The sequence below is a fragment of the Phyllostomus discolor genome, chromosome 4, assembly GCF_004126475.2.
Source record: "Phyllostomus discolor isolate MPI-MPIP mPhyDis1 chromosome 4, mPhyDis1.pri.v3, whole genome shotgun sequence".
Classification (NCBI taxonomy): Eukaryota; Metazoa; Chordata; class Mammalia; order Chiroptera; family Phyllostomidae; genus Phyllostomus; species Phyllostomus discolor.
The window spans coordinates 11,711,544-11,738,549 of record NC_040906.2 but is presented as its reverse complement, the minus strand read 5'-3'; the positions used below and the strand labels follow the sequence as shown (position 1 = coordinate 11,738,549).

At 42.2% G+C, this 27,006-nt stretch overlaps 1 protein-coding gene across 1 annotated transcript in view; it reads right to left on the bottom strand.

The window, feature by feature from the left end:
• The window catches only part of FARSB (phenylalanyl-tRNA synthetase subunit beta), a 53,449-nt gene extending 26,898 nt beyond the window's left edge, over nt 1-26,551 (bottom strand). The window contains exons 1-15 of the mRNA XM_028509536.2: nt 26,417-26,551; nt 22,854-22,909; nt 21,675-21,829; nt 20,947-21,016; nt 20,220-20,335; nt 16,610-16,760; nt 15,700-15,808; nt 14,659-14,729; nt 13,180-13,241; nt 12,209-12,260; nt 10,627-10,688; nt 10,153-10,360; nt 9,598-9,678; nt 6,158-6,250; nt 3,597-3,714 (exon numbers count right to left, since the gene is read on the bottom strand). Of these exons, the coding sequence (XP_028365337.1) occupies nt 3,597-3,714; nt 6,158-6,250; nt 9,598-9,678; nt 10,153-10,360; nt 10,627-10,688; nt 12,209-12,260; nt 13,180-13,241; nt 14,659-14,729; nt 15,700-15,808; nt 16,610-16,760; nt 20,220-20,335; nt 20,947-21,016; nt 21,675-21,829; nt 22,854-22,909; nt 26,417-26,474 (1,462 nt within the window). The 5' untranslated portion in view covers nt 26,475-26,551. The remainder of the gene's footprint in view (nt 1-3,596; nt 3,715-6,157; nt 6,251-9,597; nt 9,679-10,152; nt 10,361-10,626; nt 10,689-12,208; nt 12,261-13,179; nt 13,242-14,658; nt 14,730-15,699; nt 15,809-16,609; nt 16,761-20,219; nt 20,336-20,946; nt 21,017-21,674; nt 21,830-22,853; nt 22,910-26,416) is intronic.
• Between the last annotated feature and the right edge of the window lie 455 nt (nt 26,552-27,006).

Below are 27,006 nucleotides of genomic sequence, written 5' to 3'. Positions count from 1 at the left end.
GGGAAGGGAGGGAGAAAGAGAGGGAGTGAAACATCAATGTGTGGTTGCCTATTGTGCACACGGTACTGGGGACCTGGCCTGACCCAGGCATGTGCCCCGGCTGGGAACCAAACCAGCCACCTTTTAGTTTGCAGGCCTGTGCTCGATCCACTGAGCTACACCAGCTAGGGCCATTTCTCCCCCTTTTGAATCAGCAGTTTGGGTTTTGCCCCAGCTAAGGAAAATTTTGGACACTTTCATATTAACTGGAAACCCCCTTTATCATTTCACTTTTCTTGGACTAGATTTTTTCCTTCAAAAATGTTTATTATTTAGGAGGAAATGACTAATGTAAATCCAACAAAGAAATGCTTACTGCTTTGAAAGGCAGTAAAAACATATGTGCTCATTTCATTAAAAAGAAGTGGGTGATGAATTACTGAAAAAACAAAAAAACAAAAACAACATTCCTGTTTTTCTAAAGTAAATTCCCATATGAGTACATTTTGGTTTTCATATCCTTAGAAAAAAAATAGTACACAACAGAAGAAAAACCAATTAAGCAAAGGTTAGGATAAAAATGAGCCCGAGTGTCCCCAGCAAGGGGGGATGAATCCTGGAATAGCCAGCAAAGGTTTTCAAGTCACTCGCACAGAAAACTGCCAAACCAAGATCCTCAGTGCCTGACGTGTGGGGTTGCTGCTACCCTAACAGTAAAAGTAGATACCAAACAGCACTTGTGATGTGGCTGGAACTTTTAATTTTTTTAAAAAAGATTTTATTTACTTATTTTTTTAAGAGAGGGAAGGGAGGGAGAAAGAGAGAGAGAGAGAAACATCAATGTGCGGTTGCCGGGGGTCATGGCCTGCAACCCAGGCATGTGCCCTGACTGGGAATAGAACCTGCGATGCTTTGGTTCGCAGCCTGTGCTCAATCCACTGAGATACGCCAGCCAGGGCTTGGAACTTTTAATTTAATCTTTATAATAATCTATCGAAATGAGTGCTGTTATTATCCCCACGGTACAGACAAGGAAACTAAGGCACAGAGAGACCAAACACATTGCCCAAAGGGAAGCAGCAGGGGAGCGGCAGAACCACGACCGCGACCGGACACGCTGGCTGCAGTCTCCGTCCGGAACCGCCGGGCTGCCTCGCCAGCGGTGTCTATGCACACCAGATGACAAGTAGGGCGTCCACATGTACATATTTAAAATAATCCATCGGAAAAGCTACTTTTGTTATGAAATAAAATCCAGGACTAGCTAAAGAGGAAACATACTCCAAATAAATTAAAGCAAACCTATGATTTCAAGACGGTAAACTTCCGGAGCAGATGTACCTCCCCTCATCCCTCACATCGCAGTGACAGACACTTTTAAAGAAAGGGAATAAACGAAATGGTGCAGGACAAGAGGTGAGAGTAATTACCAGATGCCACGGCCGGGCAGGGCAGGCAGAGCAGAACAGCCCCAGCGGGAAGCAGGAACAGGGGAGGTCTGCCGCAGAAACCAGAGCTACTCTTCCTGACGGAATGAACCCAGTGCAGTGGGAAGGCAAACCTTTGAGTTCAAGAGCGTCTGCACTGGTGCATCATCAGCAACGCCCGCAGCACCAGCACTGCAGCCCGGCTCCCTCTCCGGGGTGGGTTATCCCCGAGCCCAGGCCTTGGGGCAGAGCGGAGGCGCTGTCTAGGCCCTCCCCGAGAGCTACAGAGGGGGGACAAACAGTAACGGCACCTCTGCCCAGGAGTGCGGTGCAGTCAGTGCTCCCAAGTGCTCCGAGCCAGCGGCGATACCCTCCTTGCGGCGGTTCTGGGGGCCACAGCCTGCTCCTCGCCCCACCCCCCAGACTCTGAGCGGCCTGCCTGTGCCCCCCCAGCTCCCAGCCGTGCAGCCCTGCAGGGAGCCCCTGCAGTTAGGGAAGAGGCTTACTGCTAAACCAGTATTCCAAACCTTTGAGGAAACCTAGTGTCACTAACCTAACTCTCCACTTATAAATACGTTTGCGTCACCAAGGGTCAAACAACATAAAAGTCAGAGAAGATGAAAGAAAACAAGTCACAGGGAACAGAACAACTTGACACCAGAGTTAGACCGAATCCGTAGTGAGCCGCACCAGTGGAGGACGAGGCGCAAGAGCCCTCATAGCCGGGTGTAGCTGGCGCTGAGGATTTCCAGGCTCCTGTTACAGCAGCTGTACCGCCCAGGGGAAGTTCTCTGTGGACTGGCAGGAAATGCACTTTTATCCTCTAAGGACACAAGCACGGGGATCAAACTTCTAACCCTAGTTCTGAGGCCAATATTTATGAAGGCTTAGGAAAACAACCATTTTTCTGTCTTAATTTTCCTATATATTCAAAGGGGACAGGGTTTTTTGTACCATCTACCTCAGAGATGGCTTAACAATCAAAAGTGAAGAAGCATATTTAAAAAATTCTTTTTGAAAAGTAAAGGCAGCACATGAACGCAAGGCGATGCCGCTGACGGAGAGCAGGCTGCACGCTGGGGAGCAGGGGAACCCAGCGCGGGCTGAACAGTTTGCTGCGGACGGTCCACGAACACAGGGCGAGGAAAAGGCCTCTGCTTGTGTTAACTGACTTGTAAGCACACACTCGCAATTCTGTAGTCTGGCGTAAGCCTCACCGAATAAACACTGCTGGGACTTGAACTGTTAATTCCCGGGAACCAAGGAAATACTGCCAGCAATTTGGTCATTTGAGAGGACTGCTCACCAAGAGAGGACCTCGTATGCAGCTCGAAACGGGTGCGTTTGCAGACATGGGGAAGTCTGAACAGGACACGGGAAGCTGACCGAGACAGACCTCCTCAGCCATGAGGTATAAGCACTCACTAAATGCACATTTATTAAATGACCGCTACACTCCCAATGCTGAACCAAACCACCTGCTCTACTAATGAGTCCAGACCATATTCAGACAGACAAAAACTGGTAAAACACATTCACAGTCACCAACTGGCGACACACAGCCGTCGGGACACCAGTGGTGGTGACAGTTGCTACTAAACCAGAAGGGCGGAAATCCAGTGCCTTCACACGATATACACGTAGGCCGTACCACGCAAGGAAAAAAGAAACACTCCTTTTCAGGAGTGGTTTTCAGGCTGAGGTTTCAACAGGGCTCTTCCAAAAGTGTTATTAAATTCTTTGCTAAAATTTGCTTTCTAGTAAAAGAAATACGAGATACAGTAACCACACGTCTGGACCTTGCTTGGATTGATTCAAATTGATGGTGAAAATTAAATTTATGCAACAATTGTGAAAATGGAAATGCTAATTAAATGTTTAATTATAGTAAGGCGTGATATTGTTATTTGGGTTATTTAGAAAAGACAAAAATGACAGGCCTTATCGTTGAGAAAGCAACACTACAGTACTTACTGGTGCGATGTTATGTCCAGGAATTGCATTAAAATAATATGGGGAGGTGGGCCGGAGTCTAAATGGAAGAAGCTTAGCCAGATTTTGATAATTGTTGAAGCTGGGTGTTGGACTCATGAGGGTAATTATACTATTTTCTCTACTTTTACACACAGTTCAAATTTTCATAATAAAAAAATGCTTTAGGTATACAAACCAAAGGTGGCTCATTCTTACCTCTGCTAGAATCTTTCACTACAATGTCAGAGATTTCAAACAGTTTCAGAGGGAGGGGCATCTTCCGATTCGCTGCGATGGTCTTGAGGAGGCCGGGAAGAAGGGTAGTGCGTGCCACCTACAGGAACAGACGGGAAATTGCACTGGCCAAATAGGACCCAAACCCACAGTACTTCCCCCTTCGCATCAGGGGATGCGTCCAAGAGCCTCAGCGGGTGCCGGAAACCACAGATAGTCCTAAACCCTGTATATGGGTGCATGTGTATGTACTACGATTTTCCCTGTCCATACATACCTATGATAAAGTTTATGGCTTTACCTAGGCATATTTGGATTGCCAGCATCACCGCTCTCGCGCTTTGAGGCCATTATTAAGTATAAGGGTTACTTGAATACAAGCACTGCCACACCTCGACAGCCACTCTGATAACCAAGCCGGCTGCTAAGTGGCAGGCAGTGTAAACAGTATGGAGGTGCCGGACGGAAGGATAATTCATGTCCCAGATGGGACGGAGAGGGACAGGGGCAAGGTTTCATCACACTACTCAGGACAGCTGCAATTTAAAATGAATGCACTGTTTATTTCTGGGATTTTACATTCAGTATTTTCAGACTGGGTTGACTACAAGTTGCTAAAACCAAGAAAAGCGAAACCACAGATATGAAAGGGGAACTAGTGTACTTGGTTGAAGACACTGCCAAGAGACCCGTGGCTTCACAAGAAGACACTTCTGGAAAATGCAGTGCTTAAATATCTGTCACTTTTTTCACAATTAAAGATTTATTTTATTAAAAGTGAAAACAAGTAATTGGTTAACCATATAGCTGTAACAACAGCCAAGCCATTTTTATTTTTCAATTTCAGGTCATTCAAAAAGCTAAAAATGTTCTGACTTTCGAATTCACAAAATAAAAAAATCATAAATTTGATTTAAAAAATAAGTGATAAACAAATATTATAGCAAATATAGTTGCTTTTATCTAGCATTGGTTATGTTATCATTTTTAAAATTAAAGTTAGCTTTCAAGATTTCAAATATGTAAATTTTCATATCCTGCCTTATATTAAGTTGAGGTAATTATAAGAAATATAAATACAGGGTGGGACAAAAGTAGGTTTATGGTTGTTCATATGGAAAATAATACAATTAATAAATAAGAATTAACTCTGTTTCACATACTCACAACTGTAAACCTACTTTTACCCAAACCTGTATTTAAATAGATTAAATATGAACTAATCAAGAATTTAGAAACCGGACCAGGGAAAATGTAAATGCAACTAAAACTCCAGGACAACGAGGGAAACCGGTCACCGATGTGCAGGTGCTAGAAAAACTGTGCAGCTGCTCGGGGCAGGCGGCGACTCGGGTTTCCAGCTGAGTAGCCAAAAGGTACAAATACACATCTCAGTTCTTTAAAACAAACAAACAAACATAGAACCACACAACTTCTCTGCTTTTGCCTGGAACACAGGTCTCGTTCTAAGGCAAATGAGCCGTGCCGGCCGTGGAGCCACCGTGCTGCCGGCAGGGCTTCAGAGCGATGGTGTGACGGCACCGCCAGGAGTCTGGGAGCTGCAGGCTCCCACGCCATTGTCTTTCTCCCAGGCTCTCGCATGAGCTGCTTAGGCTGGTTTCTCTGCTGCCATCCCTGCCCCCTTGCGCTCCGCTCTCCAGAGTGACCCTTTCAGGCCTAAGTCAGACCATGAAACTACTCTGCTCAAAAATCTCCAACAGGTCCATACAATTTTGAATAAAATCCATGCCCGACATGGGACCCTATAGAACCTGGACCTGGCCCCTCTCCCACCTCAACCCCTGCCGTTCCCCTTGGCTTCCCATGGTCCAGCCACACACCCACACACTGCAAGCAGCTTTCCATCTCAGACCTCCACCCTTGCTGTTTCCCCTGCCCGGTCCCCTAGACCTTGCGTGCGTAAGAAAAACAGAATGAGAGCTTATTGGTACGGAAGAGATGTGAAGTCACTAATAAGCAAAGATATATTATAGCCTTGAAATGCTCTTTATAGTTAATGTCCTAATCTATAACATAGATCATTTAACATTTACTACTAATGTAATATCATTCTCATGTAACTATTCCTGAACTCCTCATGCAACTACCAGTAAAGTAGACAATTACAGTGGAAGACACAGGCAGCGGAGGCGGGAACTGATGTAACGACTAATTTTAAAGTGAACGACTTAAGGGAAATACTGGGAACAGGTGTGTTGATTCATCTATTATAAATAGGTGAAAAAGACAAAATCTGAGAAGAGTATTAACAAATCAATTATAAAATGGAAAGTTCAGACAAGACTGAGCTAGACAACATACATAGCAAGTAAGAACCAGCTATAAAGTTAATCAAGAAAAGATTTTAAACTTTTAAGAATTTTTGTCAGTAAAGTAAGAACTTATAAACTTATCCAAGAAGAGACTTTTAAAAAGCTCTAATATTTTGCCATTTGAGGTATAACAGTGTGAGGAGACTTTTCGTAACTTACGTACTGCCTCGTTTATACTTACCGAAATACTTATCCACTGGAAATTCTTACCTGGAATTCAGCTGTTTTAGGATTACTTATATGGACTGCCTGTGTCGCAGAGATATCCAAACCAAGTTTATCAGCAATGTCTTCCTTGGAGCACTAAGAAAGACAATACATACAAAATAGTTCAATAGGGAAAAGTAATAACCGAATTTCATAAAGCATTTAATGCCATGAAAGTCAACAGTCTATAGCAATGTTGATTCTCTGCTCAAATCAGTGAGTTAAGAGTAAGCTAAGAATAAACACTTTCCAAATAACTCGGCCCCACAGCAGGTGCAATCTCACACTAACCGTTCCCCTGACAGAGCGCTGAAGTGCACGTGCACACGGAGGTGGGGGTGTGATACGTCTTCTTCCCAAGCTGGCCTTCCACCTGCCCTACCCGTCTAACCTCCCTCGACTCCCTCGCCGTCCCCGGAACCGTACACTCTCACCTGCCTTTACCTGAAACACCCTCCTGACAACTTGCTGCCCGCCCCCCCCCGCCCAGGGCTGCACTTCAATGACCTCACTTCCAGCTCTTCCACAAAAGTGTCCCTCGTGACGCCAGCCAGAGCTCCCTCCCTCCCTGGAGTCCCTGTGGCTTTCTTTTTTGACCACGACTGTGCTCCGTTAAGTCAGTACTGACTTAGGGCGGAACGGCAGGACTGAGAGCCGAATTCAAGTGGCCATTTAACTTCCCTGCTTATGCACTCAATAAAGCTCCAGGTAATACATAAACTTCTGAGCACTCATCCATCAAAAACAAAGATGCTCGCCCTTAAAAACCAGGATGGCAGGCAGGAGTTGTGAAAATAAAACTATTAGATATAGCAAATCTAATAATGAATGAGAAGAGATGATGCAAATAAAATGCTTGGCATGAATTAAGTGATCAAAAACTATTAATAATGATAATAAATCATTACTAAAAATATTTTATTACCACATACAGTAATGCTAACTTTGAAAAAGAGTTAAAACTTAACATAAAACTAGCACACCATCAGATCACTGTATTATTTCCCAGTGCTCCGTGATACGGCTCACTGCCCAGTTCTACAGCGTGATCTTCCAGGGCTAGCAGGCCTGTAGTTCACTCAGAAAACGAGCACGGGTTTGATTCCTTTCATGCCAACGCCAGCTCTCGCCCCCGCGCGCTCTCGGGCAGGATCCTGGGGCCACACCCAGGCACAGCAGAAAAGGCGCCCTGATCTGCCAGGGGGCTGGGGTGGAAAATGGGGGCCAGCCGGCTAGGAGCAACCGTTTTTCCCACTGAGGAGTTTTTACAACAAGATTTAGATATAATGTGCTCAATCAATTAGGAAATGCAATTTACATGATGCAATCTACTCTCCAAAAGAACTCGTACTGTCTGAACAAAAGAAAAAGGCTCCACAGACACGTGTTGATGCAGCTGGGTGGTATCTGAGTGACCTGTACTTGACCATGACAACAGACGATCAGGGACAGAAATAACAAGCAGTGTAAAGCAAGGTAGCCTGAATTGACAGTAGCTAGTATATGGGAAGGAATATTTCTTAAATGTTAATATTTATGTGTTTATTTTAAAGTGTTATGAAAATACAAGTAAATGAAGCCCACAATTTTTACAAATATAATTCTTATAATAAGGCTAGAGCAGATATTTAGTTTTAAAAGGTAATTTAAAAGAAAATATTATAACAAGTAAACAGACAGCAAAACTCCTAATGATGAGATGTGACTTGCTTAATTTAAACCTGGGAAGTCAACAGCTGGGTTTTAGGAAAAGGGCTGGCACTCTTGTGTAGATAAAACACTCAGAGAAGTTTAGTTTTGCTTTGATAGTATATAACTTCATAAATACCTTTAATGATGAAAATCCTACAGGAAAACTGTAGTTATAAATCTAAAGCCGTGTAGCACCCCACTCCTTTCCCCTGGTGGTAACGGATGTGGTGAAGAGACTTTGGACGGGTGAACAGAGTGGCACTCCTGGTGGGACAGAGGAGTCGCAGGCCCTGGGTACAGATAGACCCGGGCCAAGTCCCTGGCCCACAGCTGACTGCTGTGTGGAGTGGGCCAAGTTACCTGAGTTACCTGCTGTGTGAGCCGGGAAGGCCTCCGTACAGGGCCCGCTGACTGATGGGACCGTGCGTGGACCGAAGCTGTCAGCACAGAACCAACTCTGCAGGGCGGCGGCGCGCCAGGAGGCAGAGAGACCACGGGCTTCCCTGAGATGCTTGGGGCTAGCTACAAAGTCAAATTCTGTGCCGCTCAATAACATTTAAAAAAACAACATGTGTTTCCCAAAGCTATCTTTTTGTATTTCGTTTCACATGAAGTCATCCGTGCTCACAACTCCTGTGTACATTTGTGTACATGTATAAACAGTGTGGCATTACAACAAGCCTAGCGTACACAGTATGACATCACAGAGAAGGCGGGGTTTCTGGCCTTGGTTTTCCTGCTGGCCGGGTAAACTGCCAGGTACTCCTCATCCTGTCTGGGCGCCTTGGCATCACTGACACTGTGCCGTCCTCACTGACACTGTGCCTGATGCACAACACATGCAGCAGAAACGCTGTCGAGCAAATGATGGTTGGATCAGAAAAATCAAGGTGCTGAACCAGATCTGTAAGGTCCCTTCTGACGTTAGTATCTTGTGAATTATGAATACTCGCTAATGTGACTGTGGGAGAGGCTGCGTCTCCATACAATGGTAGGAATTCCCACTACTGCCTTCTGTAAATACTTTAAAACTTTAAGAATTATAGGGCTGGAACTCAGTTGTTGGGAGAAAAAGAAGTGGCTTGTTTTGGATGTCTTTGGGCATTTTGGGTTTTGCCCTATATCAGTAAATGAAACTTACTTGAATGCTCAAAACTACACTAAGCTCCCCAGAAATGCTCAGCAAGAGAAAAGGAAACTACAAATTACATGCACATTTTCTTCTTTTCAAATGGTCAATATGGTAGGGGAGGGGGATTTCCTTCTAATTTTGAAATAAAATTCATTTCCTGATTTAGGCCTCTTATGTCAGCTTTGCAACTCAAAGCAAATGCTCGTGAACATGTTCAAAGACAAACGAAGGAGTCTGATGTGGAGCAGTCCCTGAATCCCACCCTCAGCAGGGTGGCATCCAGCAGACACAGGCCCGACCAAGTGGAGACCTAAAGTTCTAACCTGAGAAATGTGGTTATGAAATTCACTGTGAGCTATCAACACTCATACGAAACTGTAAAATACGCTATCATCTGTTATTTAAGACGCTTTTTGAGTCCATCATGTTTTTCTGCAACTAGGAAAATCTTTCAACATTTCTTTACAAGAAAGTGTACCATCTCAAATAACAGTTACTCTTCTAAAACCTGAAATTCTGGCAGTCTAGACTTTGCACATCCATATAAGGAATCACAGAAGAGAGAGCACAGAGTTTCAAAGGAAACAGGTGGCTGAGCAAAAAGCACCGGGAAACATACCAGAGCAAAGGTAAGGGCCTCAGTGAAGCCAGTGGCTGCCACCTCGTGTCTCAGAAGTTCCGTGAGCTTATTAAGGGGAAACTGGAAGAAAGAAAGTTTACTTTAATTCACCTTTATAAAGTTTTATATTTTTAAAAAAGTGATCTATACAGAACATGTCACTAAAAGGACACCACCCTTCCATCCTTACTAATATATTGCTAGTACCACCCCTTCCCCACCCCTCACCACCCCGATACGCCTACACGTTTACCTCCCCACACACAGCTCCCGCCTCCAGGCCCAGCTGAGAAAATAAGTCTCCCAGCTCGAGAGTCACCAAGGGCTCCACACTCAAAACCTGTCTTTCTTCAAAGCACTAGTCATCACAAGTTTTCAACTTTCTCTCCTCAGCTGGGCATCTGTTTTGTATCCCCTCCACAGCAAACCGCCTCTCATAGCACAGCAGATCCAGATACTGCTTAATTCCTGCGTTCTGTTTCTCTGGCAGCCTTCCCGGCATTCGACAGGCACTTTCCAACAATAAGGAGTGTTTACTTAAGGGTGCAGTCTCACTTGATTAGCTATGGTGTACGTTTTCGGGAGAGTCATCGGAATGTTGTTGTAGCCGTAGGCGATGGCTGCGTCTTCTACTATATCACACGCATGGATGATGTCAGCTCTGGTCGGGGGGACTTCGATCTCGATCTGATTCCCATCGCCGATGACTTCTGACTTTAAGTACATCCTGGTCAGAAGCTTAGCAAGGTTTTCTGGAGATTCTCTGAAATAGGAATGTATAAATGTCACTGGACTATTTAAAACGTGTTTCCATTTTGTTTTAACACACGCTACTAACTGAAGTAGTAACCTTTCTTTCTAAATTCCACCAGACACAGCAGACATCCTCATAGGTGTCTTCCCAACACTTCACTTACTCTGAAGGGGTATCTCCCAGCATTGTTTCAGGAAAAAAATAAATAACCTGTGCGTACTTCATTTTTGCATTCTCTCCAACCGTCAATAAATCAATGAAGTTCCAGAGCATACCTGATTCCAACCTTTTTGTTGATTAGGTCAGCCCTCATCACCTCCTTTCGGTACGCCAGTTCCTTGAGAGAGAGAGAGTCGGAGAAGCTTACAGCGCCCCTGTTGGATGCAGCGCTGGCCCCTTTCTGTTTCAGCCCCTTGTTATAGTTTTATCCCCCACCCCAAAGAGCCTGTTGGATACTGAAATTACCTGGTCTGCTGTTTCAAAACACTAATATGAAAGAATAAATCTGATACCTATTACACTTTTATTAAGACTTGGCAATTCTTCGTATTAAAAAGAAAACTTCTTCAAATTAGACGCTACTTTAAAACAGACTAAAAGCCATCCCTGGCCAATCCGAACCACGCTGTGGGTGAACTGTATAAATGGCCACAAATTCCTCCAGCCTATGTGGACTCGGAGTCTACTTCTCCCCCTTTCAATCTAGCAAAACTGCTGGCTTGGGACAACAAGACAGCTTGCTCAGCAGCGCCTGAGCCCTGGACATGCTGTCTTGCTGCCAGGAAGCCTGCAACCACCATCAGGCAATGAAGGCCAAGCTATCCCGCTGGATGATGAGAGACACTTGACCTGCTGACCCCACTGCCAGAAGGGGACATGCCAGTGAGGCCATCTGAGGTCATCCAGCTGTTAGCCTGCCAACCAGCTGACTACACAGGAGCGAGCCCAGCAGAGTGCAGCCAGGCTGGTCCAGGCCAAAAGAACTACCCAGGTGACCAAGAGAATCCAGAGATAAATGACTCGTTCTTCTTTTAAGTCATCAACTGTTTGGATAGTTTGTCACATAACATAAGCTAACCTGGTAACAGGTACAAAAATAATTTTTTAAAAAGATACTGCCCATCATTATAGTCATGCTTTCTACAGTTATCCATTTATTTTGAATTATAACTAGTACTCTAGAATAAAAGATGATGCTACGTGCCAATGTTGTCAGGAAGGGTACATTTCTGATGTTGACAGATGTTATCTGCTCTAAAAGCTATTTAAATATTAATACTAGAAACCCTTCTACGCTGATTTACTTCAAAACTGACAGAGAGTGAAAAAAACCCCAGCTCATCAAAGAATGGCCTCACCGAATCAGAACCTTAACTAAGTGACTAAGATGCTATCATATTATTAGAGTGGCCATGCTTATATTTATAAAGCCCTCTTGGGGGAAAAAGCAGCCCAAAATTAAGAATAATGCTGGTTTACATTTTTTTTTTATTTACAGTGATTGATTCTAGCAAATAACAGGAATTACGGCCATATAATGCTGTGGTAGAATGTAGTGTGTTGGGAGCTAAAGTTGGGCTGGCCGGGCTTAAATCCAAGCCCCACCTTTCATAGTAACAGACAAGCTATTTAACATCTCAAGGTCTCTGTACCTCCGTCTAGAGAAGGGCACTATAACAGCACCCACTCTCATAGGCTTAATGTGAGAATTAAATCCGTGTGATGCACATAGTATAGTTCTTGGCCTGTGGGTGGATGGATGGACAGATAAACAGACAGCCTACAAGCACAGTATAGCCATTATCACGCTTATCATCCTCATCATCATCACCATCAAGTCACTTCTTAAGTACTTACTGGAAAGGTGTATGATTTTCCATTAGGATAAACTACCTCAGCTGCTTCAACCCTGGGGAAAAAAGAAATAAAATACTTAAGCAAAAAAGGGTCCATAAATTTTGGAAAGGTGTATGGTTAACAAATCTTTCACTTGGCCTACAGCTGCAGCCCCCACGTATTCAGACTACTCACTTTCAACACTGCTGCTTGCACTAACCCTCCTAAGTACAACCTCACTATCCTACTCTCCTCTTCCGGCTCCCCGTGTCTTCAGGCGGCGCCCACTCCATACGTGTATTTCCCAGCGTATTTCCCAGCACCGCCAGGCACACATCCTCTCAGGACTGCTCGCCAACGCTGACAGGGGCATCCCGGCTCTCCCAGGGCGGTGTGTCACACCACGAGGGCCGACTGACACAGCCACCAAAGAGTCAATCAGTTAAAACAAAACCAATACTGCTCATACAGTTTCAGTCCCGATTTCTACACCTACACATTTTGAATTATAATTAACATTCTGAAATAAATGTACTATGATGCTGGTACACAGTAAGGGCCATATAAGTTACATAAAATTTTTAAATGAAAAACTAGCTTTGAAAACATTACAGTTATCTTATTGATATATATATATCCTACAGGATTTGCTCATGTGCTGCTCTACCTTGGTTCAGCTCCTCCACCATGTCTCCATCCTCAAACTCAATGACCCCTGAACACAGTGGACATTCCACTGCCCCCACGAGGCCGGCCCAGATCGCCCCAGCTGGGACTAACCTGCCCTTGCAAACAGCCAGAACATCACTGAAACTTTCTGAAGTGCTTATCACTTCTTATTTTATATATTGTTTATGCCTATGTCTTAGCTCCCGAAGAGATTCTATGTTCTAGTTACAGGAACACATTTTTCATCTTCATATAGAGAACAAGGCCTTTGTGCTTTGCCTTCAGAACAATAGGCCACAGATAAAGGTGCCAAATGAACTTACGTAAATTGATTCTCACAATATTCACTGAACATGGTGACGATAATGTCAAGAACTATTTTTGCCTGCAAAGAAAAAGACAAATATGGTAACCTATAAATAGATGTATTTTCTCTTCACTTAGATGGAAATGAATTAATATTTAATTTAGTTCCCAAAGATCTAAAAATGGACCCCTACATACACATTATAAAAAGGGGAGTGGCATGAACACTTAGGAGCTAAATTAGGTCTGTGCTTATCTTGGAGTGTTCAGCATTATGTGGTTTTCTGAGAGTTACACTCCACAGTAGAGACCAGTCATTTACTTCCACACCCCTCCCTTGGATTCTCCATGTTTCAAGAAAGACAAACGGCTAAAGGGGTAACCCTTACCAATACCATAAGTCTCTGCGGCCTGATGCCTCAAATACTTCCTTACGAGCAGTCTGACTCAGGGAAAGTTACTTATGGTCTTTGCACCTTTGTTTCTTCAACTGGTAAGTGGAGGTAATAAAATTCCCTACCTATTTTGGTTATTATAAGGATGAAAAAATATTTATCTCTCAATCACAAAGAACAATGCCTGACATACTGAAGGCCATAGAGATCTGTTAAAAAATTGTAATTGAAAAATACAGTAACCTTATTAGAATATATGCGTTGCTTTTGTATATCCCTCACCCTTACATAAAAGCTTCAAGAAAGATATGCAATGTCTAATATATAAGTTTAAACATGGTTTCATATGAATATTACTGGCACTATTTCTCAAGGCAAATATGGTACAAAAAGTTATAAATGAAATAGCTTACAACTGTCTGATTCTGTTAACGTATATGAATGCCATTTATCTGCCTTCTACACTCCAGCCTCTTCCTGCCATTCAAGTTTATCTGAAGTTGCTTAGCTGCCCCCTCACTCCGCACCTCGCTTGACACGAGTGAAGAAATCACACGCCGTAGAAAAAAGCTTTCATCACAATCCAACCCAACTGATGAGCAGCCGAAAGTGAGGGCACAGCCAGTATTCCACATATTCTCAGTATCGTGTGCACACACCCTTTATCAGTTTGCAAACTGCAATTTCTTCATAGCCAGTTCGTTTTTAAAGGCTTTTCACCAACTATACAAAGGTACCAAATTACTCAGCATTTCAATTGAGCCAACTAAGATAAACAATTTATACAGATCACATTGCATACTTATCCCATTCTGTTTCACAGTTAGGTATGTGGCTAATTCTCCCAAAGCTACCAGCTCCTGGAAGTCAAGGAACTTGCAACTCATTATTAAATTCTTGGCGCTGAAAAGATAATAGGTGCTCACTGAACATTTGCCAACTGAATGAAAGTACCATAACCAAACTGTTATATCTTTCTAATTTCCTACATTATGTTCCCACCTTCAAAATAAACATTTCAAAATTCAGCCACAGAGTCTTGGCCCAGAAGTAAAATCTATCATGTCTAACAGTACAAAAACAGAGAAAAGTTTTCTTTACCTTAGTAAGGTCAGTTCCTGTGCATTCGATAAATACATTCCTAGTATTTACTGTTATTTTGGAATGATTTCCTGTAATGAGCACAAAACAGTAATGACAAAACAATCAGTTTTAGAAATGTAAGTGCACTAAAAAGCTCTACAAACAGAACCTACAGTTACTTTACAACACAACACAAACTAAGATCTCAAAGCAAGGAGAAACACAACAGTGAGCCCGCTCCAGAATACGGACCGAACTACTAACAGGCCTTACCGAGTGCACTCAGCGCACCAGGTGCTGTAGCCAGCACTTCAGAGAGGTGCCTCACCTCGTCTCCGCCACAGCCCCAGGGCAGAGGGGCAGAGAGACCACTCAGAGTCAGGGATGGAGCTCATTTACCGTGACGACAGAGTATTAAGCAGCAAGGCTAAGATTTGAGGCTGGATCTGGCTAACCTCCAGCCTCTGATTCTTAACCACTTAGAGTCCAAGATCTCAGAAGCAAAGACTCGCCTGTCTATGGTGAATCAACTAAATCCCAGTCGTATCTCCAGAAAAGCAAACATCTATGGCTTCAACATCATTAAATTTTGTATCATCATCTCATCCAACATCATATCATTTTGTAATTTCCTTCAAGCTGCCTCATCAAAACAGCCTTCAGAAAAGAGATGAGGGTAAAATTCAGTTTAAAAGTTTTTCTTTTTAACTATAAAACAAAGCAGAATCTGACTTTGAATTTAACCAAGAGAATTATCTCCTAAAACCCAAACAGCAATACCCTTTGGAGGAATATAACAGAATCCAGAGACTGCCATCAGAAAGTATTTATGAACTTAAAAATATTTACGTATCTACAAATTGTATAAAAGTCCCAGGTAAAATGTCATTGAATAAATGAATGGGAAGAACTATTACAAAAAAAAGTCTACAAAAGACCTGAGATTCTCAGGTCAAGGGTTAATTTGATTGACTCAGCCAATTCTATTGAGAATGCTACAGAAATGCAGAAGAATATGAAGAGATAGCGAAACTCTATGGCGCTTAAGAAACAGCTCACCGTTGATGATCGGAGGCATGGAGAGGACGACACCATTGCTGTCGTAGATAACTGGGTACAGGGGTTTGTTTTCAATGATGTGTAAGTAATGTTTAAGGTGGTTGTCAGTCTGAAAAACAATTAAATCGGACAAAATTAGGTTTTTATTTCTATCGATGTAATTAGTTTACATACCTACCTAGTCTAAGAAGAAGGCTAAAAGTCATAAAACAAACCTGTACTAAATTACAGAGTTCTAAGTTTCTACGATTTTCTAATAGTAATTAGCACCTCAGCATCCCCGCACAGCCTCCCCTCCCGCTGGAAGAGGTGAGAACACAAGTGAGCCGCTTTCAACAGGGAAAGCAGATCTGCGCCGGTTCGCCGGAGTCATCTCAGGGAAAACAAACACCGTCACAACACTGTTCAGATAAATCAAAAGAAACCACCGGCCAATCAGGCCAAGGCTAACAGCTGCTTTTTTCTGAATGATACCCACTATGTCTCTGTTACGCGCAACCTAACGTGACCATCGATTTCATTGTCACTGCTGGACAATAAAGTCAAATTAATGAGGCAGGCACTTTGTAATGCTGCCCCCCCCCACAAAACATAGCTAATTCTCATTGTTCCTTATACTTACGGGAGTTCTCACCATACCCAAATATAAATATTACAGTGTGGTACTGTCCACTTCAGTGGTTCTCCGTCCCGGCTGTACATTAAAGTCATCCAAGAGGACAAAAATGTAATAATGAGACAAAACTATACCCAGCACCCCGCTCCAGACCAAACAGTCAGATCTCTGTGTTGGAGCCCAGAGACCGCTCTTTTTTTAAGCACTCATCACCTTTCTATAATTCTCTGACTTGACTTTGAAGGAACTTTAAGATTTATTCAGAGCTACCGCATAACATAAAGGAGCATTTACCTTGTACATGTTCATCAGTTCACAGGCTGTGTACTCCTTTGTCTTACTCAGAGGTCTGAACTTGATGTCTGAAGGTCGCTTTGCAGTGTAAGTAAACGGGCCTGACACAGTGTCCAAGTCGTGGGTACCAATAGCAACCAACGCCCTTTTCCTAAAGGTTGAAAGGAAGGGAGACAGGAAGAGAGAAGGAAAGAGACGGAGAGAGCGATTTGAATATTCCAGAGCAGAAATTCTGAAGATAATAGACTGCATGTTTTTAAAAATTGTTTTTGGACAGCTCCCTAAAACTGCCTATTGCCGGATGGCGACTTCAAAGGAGTTAGGGAACAAAGTCTCACAACCATGAAAGTGATGAGAAATTATAAAGCTACTAACAACACATCATTTCAGTAGCTGAAGTAAATTCCTCACCAATATGCCTTCCCAGGACCTGTGTTATTATAGGACATTTTCCAAGTCAACACTCCCCCTGGTTTTTTTAACCTTGTTTCCAATCAGTGTCCTCAAGTAAACATCAATGTTTTACTAAATTAGAATAAACTACCAAATTGCTGTGTTTTTCGACTAATTTATATTTCCCTAAACTTTCTGTTACATATTATATTAATAATGCATAAAATTTAATTTTAAGAACTGTTAGTTTACATTTAAAGTTCAATGCATAAGGAAAGTTCACAAGCTATTTGTTCTACTGCAAAGGATATATCCACAAAGGATTTAAGGTAATTTTAGGAACTTACAATAAGTTACAAATTAGGAGAGAAAGAAACGAAAGTAGGGATATCACACAGAGCCAGGAAATCTGTTCATATACTAAATTAGAAGCGAAAGACCCAGTTTTACCAACAGGCGGGGGCCACCAATTTGGCTCTAAGTGTTCCAACAGACAATTCAAAGAGAAAGCAGGTCAGAATTTATGGCATTCCCAACATTTCTTGAAATTGGCTTTAGAGGTATGTGCATATATTTGCATATTTAGGTATAACTACACATACACATGAAGAGATAAAAAGCATTAGTAATCAAGAATTTTATTAAAGTCTCTATTGCAATAACTATAAAACAGTTTTTAAAATTTGCAAGAAACCGATTTTGGTCAACCTCTAAGACAGGTGACTAAAACTTTAGTAAACACGGTTGACTGGAACAGAACCGTTGACAAGCAAAAAGGAAGTGCTACTTCACTCAATGAGTGATATGCTTATAAAAGAGAACTCCAAAACTATCATAAATTGAAATAGATGTGGTTCAGAAAGTTTACATAAATTAAAGACTGACCAAACCCAATGTTAACATGATTTTCAAGACACCACACAGATTTTAAAGCTCCTCGTACAAAAATGTGTTCAAGAGAAAAATATACACGTCATGGACAGATGAGGAAATATCAGCAGAAAAGGAAAAACTTCTAAAAAGAAACCAAATGGAGATGAAAAGTAAAATAACTGAGGTAAAGAATTCACTGAACACCTCCAATCGAGATGGAGTAACAGAGGCTGGTTTGCTCTCTTGACGGAAACACCATAAAAAGGGCCAAACAGATGAAACGCCAGTTCTCGCGGCTGGCACCGGACATCGGGCAATGGAGGGCAGCGTTCCTGAGAGCCTGGGAACAAGTACGTGAGCCCCACGACTGCCCCAGCTTGCTGCCTGCGGGGGGGTCCACGCTGCAGGGCAGGAAAGGGGGCCCGGTGGGGCCCAGTGGACTCTCTGGCTTGAAGAGACACAGCCGAGGGTCTAGGAAGACCAAGACGGCCGGAATCCAATGGACAGAGAACTGGAGAGGAGACGGCTACAAAGAGACAGGGGTCTGGAGATCCAGAGGGTCCCCCTCAAGGATTCGCCCGAGTCCCGTGAGCACAGGCATGCGAGGAAACACGCGGGAAGGAAGGACCAGCCAAGGGAACTGGAGGGGACAGTGCTCACCCAACTGAAAGCCTCACTGTGCGTGTGGCAGTGGATAAAGGAGGCGAGGGGTCTTGCCTCGGCAGTAGCAACTAATTAGCCCTACAGAGACCAATAAAAACGGAAAACCAGAGGGGGAAAGCAGAGAAAAGCCAATGAAACCAAGCCTCAGCCACACGGACCAAGGGACAAAAGACACAGGGTGAAAAGGTGATGTCACTACATGTAGCACAAACATTAAAAGGATAAGGGTACCTTATGAACAGCTTTATGCCAATGAATTTGATAACTTAAACTAAGTGAATATATTCCCTAAAAAAGGCAAATTTCCAAAGTTCACTTGAACGTTAATTGGGATTTACTGAGAGATCAGGACTCTGGCACACAAGAGTGTTAGGATGTGATTTATTTCTCTCCTTCAAAAAAAACTCAGGACTTCCAAATATATCCAATGAAAGCTCAGAGTTGAAGTGAGGAAATGCCTTCTGATTTAGATAAAAATAGTCTTCAAATAAAGTAAATCCAGAACAGGTCATCTCGCTGAAACACTCACTACCCACACATATACTTGCCAGGAATCTTATCTCTTGTTCTTTATTCTGAAATTATATTTAAATTATTATTTTGCTTAATAATAACATTTTAGCAAGCTAACAAATAGACTCTTTTTATAAAAGGACTGGGAATAAATGTTATTTGGAATATGAAAAAAAAAGTGTCTTCTACCACGTTAGCAAAGATGTTTCAGAAAAAGGAGAGCCCGTGAGCTTAACCGCAGGCATTATTTTCACCTGTGAGCACTGTTCGCCCCAGAGGAAAACACCCAGGCCCCCTCAGCCCCCTCCCCAGCCCATCACTGACACACAGGCCTCTTCTCGTCTCCATGGTTTACCAAACTGCATTTATTAGAAAAAGAAATTCTACTATTTCTATTCAAGATGTACATAACTATTAATCATACCTTTTGATCGGAATGAGATAACTTATATTGATATACCTCAGAAGCAACACAAAAAAATTGATATGTTACCAAAAGTCTGGTGTTTGTTATCATCAGTAAATATGTAATTTTCATTAGATTCTTGAAATACTGAAATTATTTCCAGGACTCTCACTGTTATGCTCCTTGACCTTCAGGAGTTCAGGAATTACTTATGTTTGGAGATCACCATACAGAGTTGTACGGAAAATGATGTATGGTGATGTCAAATATACAGTAAGAAAATTTGGTCAATTAAAAGCTTCAAGTTTTAACTGTCAATTTGTAATTATACTCACTCAGTAAGTAGATTCAAGCCAAAACTTTTCCATTTTTAAAAGAACAAATCACTCTTCACATTACCATAGTGTAATATTTAGTAGTATAATCCATTACTAATGATTTGAACCAAAATCACAAACACAAAAATCATGAAAATCTCTAGGACTAGGTATTTCTTCTCTATACAGCATCGTCAAAATGTCTCTTATATCTCCATGAATACACTATATACAAGCAGCATTTATAATTAGCTGTCTGGTAAAGCAAATTTAAGCTCTTGTTATTGTTATTCTCACATTACTACTTTAGAAATGCCTTGAAAAATTCTGCGTACAGGGAAGAAAGGAGGGAAACTGGAAAGGGAAGACGGGGAGAGAGGAAGAGTAGGGAGAGAAAGGAGCAGGAGGAAGGCAGGGAAGGGGAAAAGAAGGTACGACCACAGACCTGCAGATGTTCTGATGCAACTTCTCCTGAAGCTCGATGAAGCTGTCATAGCGATCTTTAGTGAACTTGATATTGCGGAGGACCGCTGCGACGGCGTAAGGGCGTATCTTAGCAGTCTGAAAGTCATCATATCGTGAGAGACGGTAAGTGTTAACTAAAGCTTTTCTCTGTGATCCATCTTGCAATAGAAAGTCAGCTGAGCTCCTGACATTATCACAAACTTTCATTCAAACAAGCGTATATTCATTCAACCAACAAGCAACAAAATATAATTGTGACAAAAAACAAAGTTACTGTCCTTGTGGAATTTCCAAGTCAGTAAGAATTCTGAAAATTTACTAAATAATTAAGAAAAAATTAACCTTTAAGTAAGCAGTTTGCTCAGTTGGTATTTTTTATGAAAATAACTTCTCCCAAAAGCGTCTTTTTAATTTTATTACTATACCACAATTTAAATAATACATCCCAAATGTAATTTAAATAAACATTTGGATATTATTTTCCAAAATTATTCATAGAAAACAGATGCTTTTGTTCCCTTTCATTCTTGATACAAACAAATTGACAATATTTAAAAGCTAGAGGTCAAATATACATCCATTTTTGCAAATCATCAAAGAAATTATATTTGGCAGAAGAATTTAGCTCTGTTCTTTTTTCTTCCCCACTTTATATATACACAAAAGAGACTGATTTTCAAAGGAAAATAAGATTTTATCCTTATTACCTCTTCTGTGATGATCAGTTTCTGGATTTCTCCACTAGGCATTACCCGTTTATACACTGGAGCCTTTATCCTAAAATAATATTAAAACAAACTTGCTCATTATTAACCAAAACATTTCATAAATTAATTATATTCTCTGTGTAAACAAAATGGACAGAACTAATACAATGGGCTGACGTTACAGCAAATCAAATTTGAACTGAATATTTTTTTAAAAAGCTAACAAACTTCCTAAGATTTAAAGTTCTCCATAAAACTGTTAACCACTTCCATGGTAAAATATGCTCCCAAAATGAACGGTTGTGACTCAATACCCCAAAGTTTCAAATGGCTACAACCTATGTGAACCTCACCCACCAATCACCCGTCTACGCAGAACCAGACCTGTATACCTGTCCAACAAGGTTTTTTCTAGTAACTTAAAGAGTTGCTAATAAGGACAGGCAAAGAAAAAACATCTGCCCTAGCTGGCATAGCTCAGTGGATTGAGCGCGGGCTGAGAACCAAAGTGTCGCAGGTTCGATTCCCAGTCAGGGTACCTGCCTGGGTTGCAGGCCATGACCCCCAGCAACCGCACATTGATGTTTCTCTCTCTCTCTATCTCCCTCCCCTCCCTCTCTAAAAATAAATAAATAAAATCTTAAAAAAAAAAGAAATACTATAAATTAAAAACAAAAAAAGAAAAAACATCCACTTTGGCAAAGTATTTAGTGAACATATCCCCTTACCTTTCTTTAAAGACTTTAAGCCCTCGAACCAGTCCCTCCAGACACAGGAGATCGTATCTGTTGGCGGGGACGTCAATTTTGTAAAGAACGACATCGGATGCCCCCTCTGCCTTTTCATTGCCTTGTTCCTTACTTATAATTTCCTTCTCAGAAGTCTAGAACAAGCACAAAAATTAAATTAAATGAATCTAAATTATTTTGAAAAACTACTTGTCAGCACTATAAAGCAGTAACTACCTTACACAGATTTCTTTCTACAACATAAAAAAATGACTTTTACTGAGTTCACACATGTAGCATCCTCATTCATTCGAGAATACCACAAATGAGCCGGTAGCTCAGCTGGTGAGAGCACTGTCCAGATACACCAAGGTTGCAGGTTCAATTCCCAGTCAGGGCACATACAAGAATCAAACACTGAATGCATCAACAAGCAGAACAACAAATTGATGTTCCCCTCTCTCCTTTTCCCCTGCTAAAATCTATAAATAAAAAAATTGTTTTTAATAACAACACTAAATTATAAATTATCTTTTAAGTTCACCTTTAATATATCATCAATATTAGTTAATATAGTTAATATAGTTGTAAATAAAGCTATTTTTAAAATATTTTAATTGTTCAACAATCAAAAAACTAGGAAAATGCTCCAGAATCATTTCTATAAGCCATTCTTCACAAACAGATCACTTTACAAGATCAATGTATACAGTTAATAAATTAGGAATGAATTAACATCGGTTAAATATGCATAAAGGAAGGTGGGGTGCTGGACAGAGAAGAGAAGGAAGGGGGAGCTGGAGGCCACGGAGACAGCAACCGTGGCTGAAGCAACATTTCCACCACTTCCCAGGGCCCCTCCCATATGATTTATCTGCCATAAGGCACCTCACTGCCAAGGAGTGCACTCTGATTGGAGGGTTGCCTAAGACGGCTACCCAGCTCCAAAGCAGGAGCCAGGTGCTACACACAGAATAAGGCAGGGGCCGCTTTTGAGATTTCAGGCAAAGCAACAGACAGTCTCAGACCCAGCACTCAGCCCCTTAACACAGAGGAACACAGGGTCACCATGGCCCACAAGTGTTCTAACCATAAGGTAACAAAGATAAACTATAGCAAACTGGGCTGAAAAATGGGCTTCAACACAGAATATCAGAAAAATACATATCCAATACATACGATTTCATCAAGTTCCAGACCAAATTCAAAACATAGTTCATCAAATTCTTCGTCAGCTAGGGGAAAAAAAAAAACATTGTTTTAATCTGATCAGCATAAATGAAGAGCATATAAACTCCATTTTCTTATTAATTGCCTTATGCCAAGCATACTAAGTATCAGTCATCAGATATCATCATTTAAAAACAAAGCTTAAAATTTTTTAATAAGAAAAAACACACACAACTATTAAAATTGATTCATCAAACATCAACTACAGAATTACGTTACCTGAACTGGGGAGTTTACAGTTACTTAGAAGAAAAGTAACCTATTAAATAAAGATCAAGTGTGAAGGCTCCAAATCACAGATCCAACACAATGGAATAATGTCATATAAATTTTATCATTCACAATTCTCTTAGGCAGCCTGACAGTTGGCTTTGGAGCCAGGCCAATCAGGAGTTTGAATTCTGACTACCCCACTTACCAGTTCTGAGAGTTTGGCACCTTATATAGACGTCCTCATTCTTATGCCTCATCTATAAAGTGGCATTTTACATCCATTTATTTATAGCATACAACTACTGGAAAACTTGAAATAAGTTCATGCAGTTAATGCGTGGCTCATCACAGTGCCCTGAAATGTAGTAGGTCTACAATAATTAATAGTTCTCTTCCTTAGTTGCAAGTTATATTCCAGTTTACTTCCTGATACGGTATTTTGAGGGTTTCCTCATTACCAAAATATCTAACACAAAGCTTCATTATCAGTACATGAGGGGACACCCCAAAGAACAGAACAATCTTCTGAGGGTGGGCCCCTTGTAAACAGGCTTCCCCTGATAGGGGAGTGTTCTAGGAGCCCATTTGGAGCAGTGTACCAGCTGGTGTTGTTGTGAGAGGCTACATCCAGCTTCAGGGAATTTTTTTTGAAGACTCTTTCAATGTGTTTGCCCATTTCAAGATGGGTGATCTACAAGTGCACCTGCCCACACCCATGCGCTGAGTGTTCTGCAGTTTTTGACCAAAAACAGCTTGATCCCCCCTGCCCCACCCTCTCTAGTTATCTGATCTTGCCTGGGGCAACTTTTTTTTTTTGTTTCCCTGGATGAAAAAAGTCCTCAAAGGGGGTGTGGAAGAATGTGGAAGAAGTAAAACAAAAGACAGCAGAAGCACTAAAAGGCATCAAAATCAATGAGTTCAAAAACTCTTTTGAGCAGGGAAAAAAATGTCTCCATAGGTGCATCACATAAAATGGAGAGGACTTTAACACTGATTGAAGTTTAAATGTGTAACAATAAATACACAATTTTTTACAAATAAAGTCCATTTTGGGGGGTCCTCCCCTCATATTCTAGTGAAAAGCTAATCTTAAGATTCCAGACCCCTGCCCTGGCTGGTGTGGCTCAGTGGATTGAGCGCCGGCCTGTGAACCAAAGGGTTGCCAGTTCAATTCCCAGTCAGGGCACATGCCTGGGTTGTGGGCCAGGTCCCCAGTAAGGGGCATGCGAGAGGCAACCACACATTGATGTTTCTCTTCCGCCCTTTCCCCCTTCCTATCCCTCTCTAAAATATATATATAAATAAAAAATAATCTTAAAAAAGTTCCAGATCCCAATAGTAAATCAATTTAACAAACATTTATTGAGTACCTACTATATGCCAGCCACTGTACTAAGATAAATAAAACACAATTCCAACATGAACTATTTTCTACTCTAGTAAACAAACCGGATGTGTAAATATAATTAAGTGCAAGGTACAGAGGTGGTAACAAAGGAAGTAATCAGCTCCACTTAGGGTCAACTAAGCCTTCAGAAAAAGGATGAGTTCAGTTCAGTAAGCAGAGATAGCAGAGAGACAACAGCATGGCAAATTTGTAAAGTTCAATATGGATGGAGCATAAGTTCACGTCAGGAAGAAATAGAATAGAACAAGTAGACAGAAGCCAGGTCATAACCCGTCCAGGGATTTATCCTCCATCCTGCTGGCCAGTAATGGGGAGTTCCAGTGAAGGATTTTTAGCTGGGCAAAGGCATCCTTAGATCCGCAGTTTACAAAACAGTGGCAGGGTGGCGGACAGACTTTATTGCAACAGTACAGGTGAGACGGTGAGGACTTGATTAAAGCAGCAGTGGGTACCCGGAAGAAGGAAGAGTGTGAGAAATGTTAGAGGCAGGATCTGTAAGGCTCAAGGACTGAATGGAAGGTGGGGACAGTGAGTGAACAAGAATCTAGAAGACTCCCACGTCTGTGGTGGGGGTATCATTAACTAGGGCGGGGAATAACACAGGTCCCCAGGGAATGGTATTCATACCCTTGTTGTAAAACCTGGATTATATCTTTGTTTCCCAGAGATGGAGGCCTAGTGGGAACTAATCAATGTCTTGAACGAGTATTTGCCACATACCACCTTAAGCAACTCAGGTATGTTATACACCATTAGAGTGTATATGATTTAGAAGGATGAATAAAAAATATAAATATCATGAAATAAAAAATGTCAGGGATTAGAGGCAAGTTCAGAGGGCAGGAGCAGTACCTACGGCAGAACTCTAGGGAGAATAATACTTCAAGAATACATAGTACCCAAAAGTACACCTTTAGAACCATTTTTAAAAGCTAGCTTTACTTTCACTTTTTATCTTATTCTAGGAAGCAGTACGGACTAGGACTATCTTACCATATTGGGCCCTAAAACTAAAGATAACTCACAAACCAAGTGCCACATTCAACCTTTATACCAACTGATAATTACGGGGTGGACAGATGTAAATTCAACTGCTACATCTATAGGGTAACTAGTAATTGTACTTAACACCCTCCTCCCCTTTTATATGGTAACATATTTAGAACTGAAGAAGAAGTGAAGTGTAGCATGAAGACTAAGTGCACCAAGTAGACTCCTAGTCATTTAGGTCTCAGCTCAAACGTTACCACCCTATCTAATATCACTCTTAGCACAGTATCCTTTTTGCACCCTTAATCTCATTTAATATTATCCGCGTTTTATTTATGTCCTAGTTCATTACTGTTTGCCTCCCTCATCAGAACGTGCGAGTAGACCTTATGTGTCATGTGCATTGCTGTGTTCCCAAAGCGCTTAGAACAGTGCCTAGCAGACAACCGGGTGTTCACAATTATTAATAATAAAAACAGAATGCCGTCACCCCTCCCGGCTCAACCTTCTCCCCATCCCTCATGAACGGAGTTGCTCTTCTTATTGCACTCAGCGAGCTGAGACACGCGGGAGACAAGCTGGGGCTTCATCCCCAGCGACCGACCCCTAACACTGGGCATGCAGTAGGCGCTCCACGCGAGAACGCTGAATGAATCACACAGCGAGCCGGACACGTAGGGGTGATGCAATTGCAGCCGTGGCGAGACCGGTTCCGAGAGGTTAGATCAGTCCAAGCCGGCCACTTTGTCCATCCGCTGCCTCTCCCCCCGACTACCCGGTGCCAAAACAGATCTAGGGGCATGAAGAATGCCACGATGCCCTTTTGGATGGGATTGGGGTGGGGGGACCTCCCAGCCTCCGAGAAGAGGCACAGAGCCCAAGCCACGGGGCGGGCACTCACTGTAGGTCCGGCCCAGGGCTTTGAATAGCAGATGCCGCTTCACGCTGACAGTCGGCATGGCGAGTGAGTGCGTCCACTGCGCCTGCGCGGCGAGCAGGTCTGGCCTCCAAGACCGAAGTATGTAGGACCCGGTCCTCCTCGTGAGGCTGTCTTGAATATTGCCCGTCTTCTTCCAACAGCTTTTACTTTTCTTTTCTATCTGAAGGCAAGTAAATTACCACTACTATGCTCAGTAAACCTACGTACGTTGGATTAATAAACTAAAAGCTGATAAAGAAGACAGAATATTGGGTAGACTAGGCTACTATTTTGTGGGCAGTACACTAGACAGACAGCAAAGGTCCTCTCGCTGCTAATGCACAGCGGAGAGAGTACGTCCAACTACGTGGGCGGAGAAAGAGGGAGGGGCGTACAGGGGGCGGGGCCTCAAGGTGGGGAATACTCGCGGGTAATTGGGGAGACTGTGAGAAGGCGGGGTTTGAGGTATCCAGGGGGAAGGGTGTGCAAACCCGAGTAAAGGGAGTGGGAGAATGTGTAACAGACATCAGCTTTTACTTCATTCGTCCATAGTCTCCGTTGTACACTTCTAA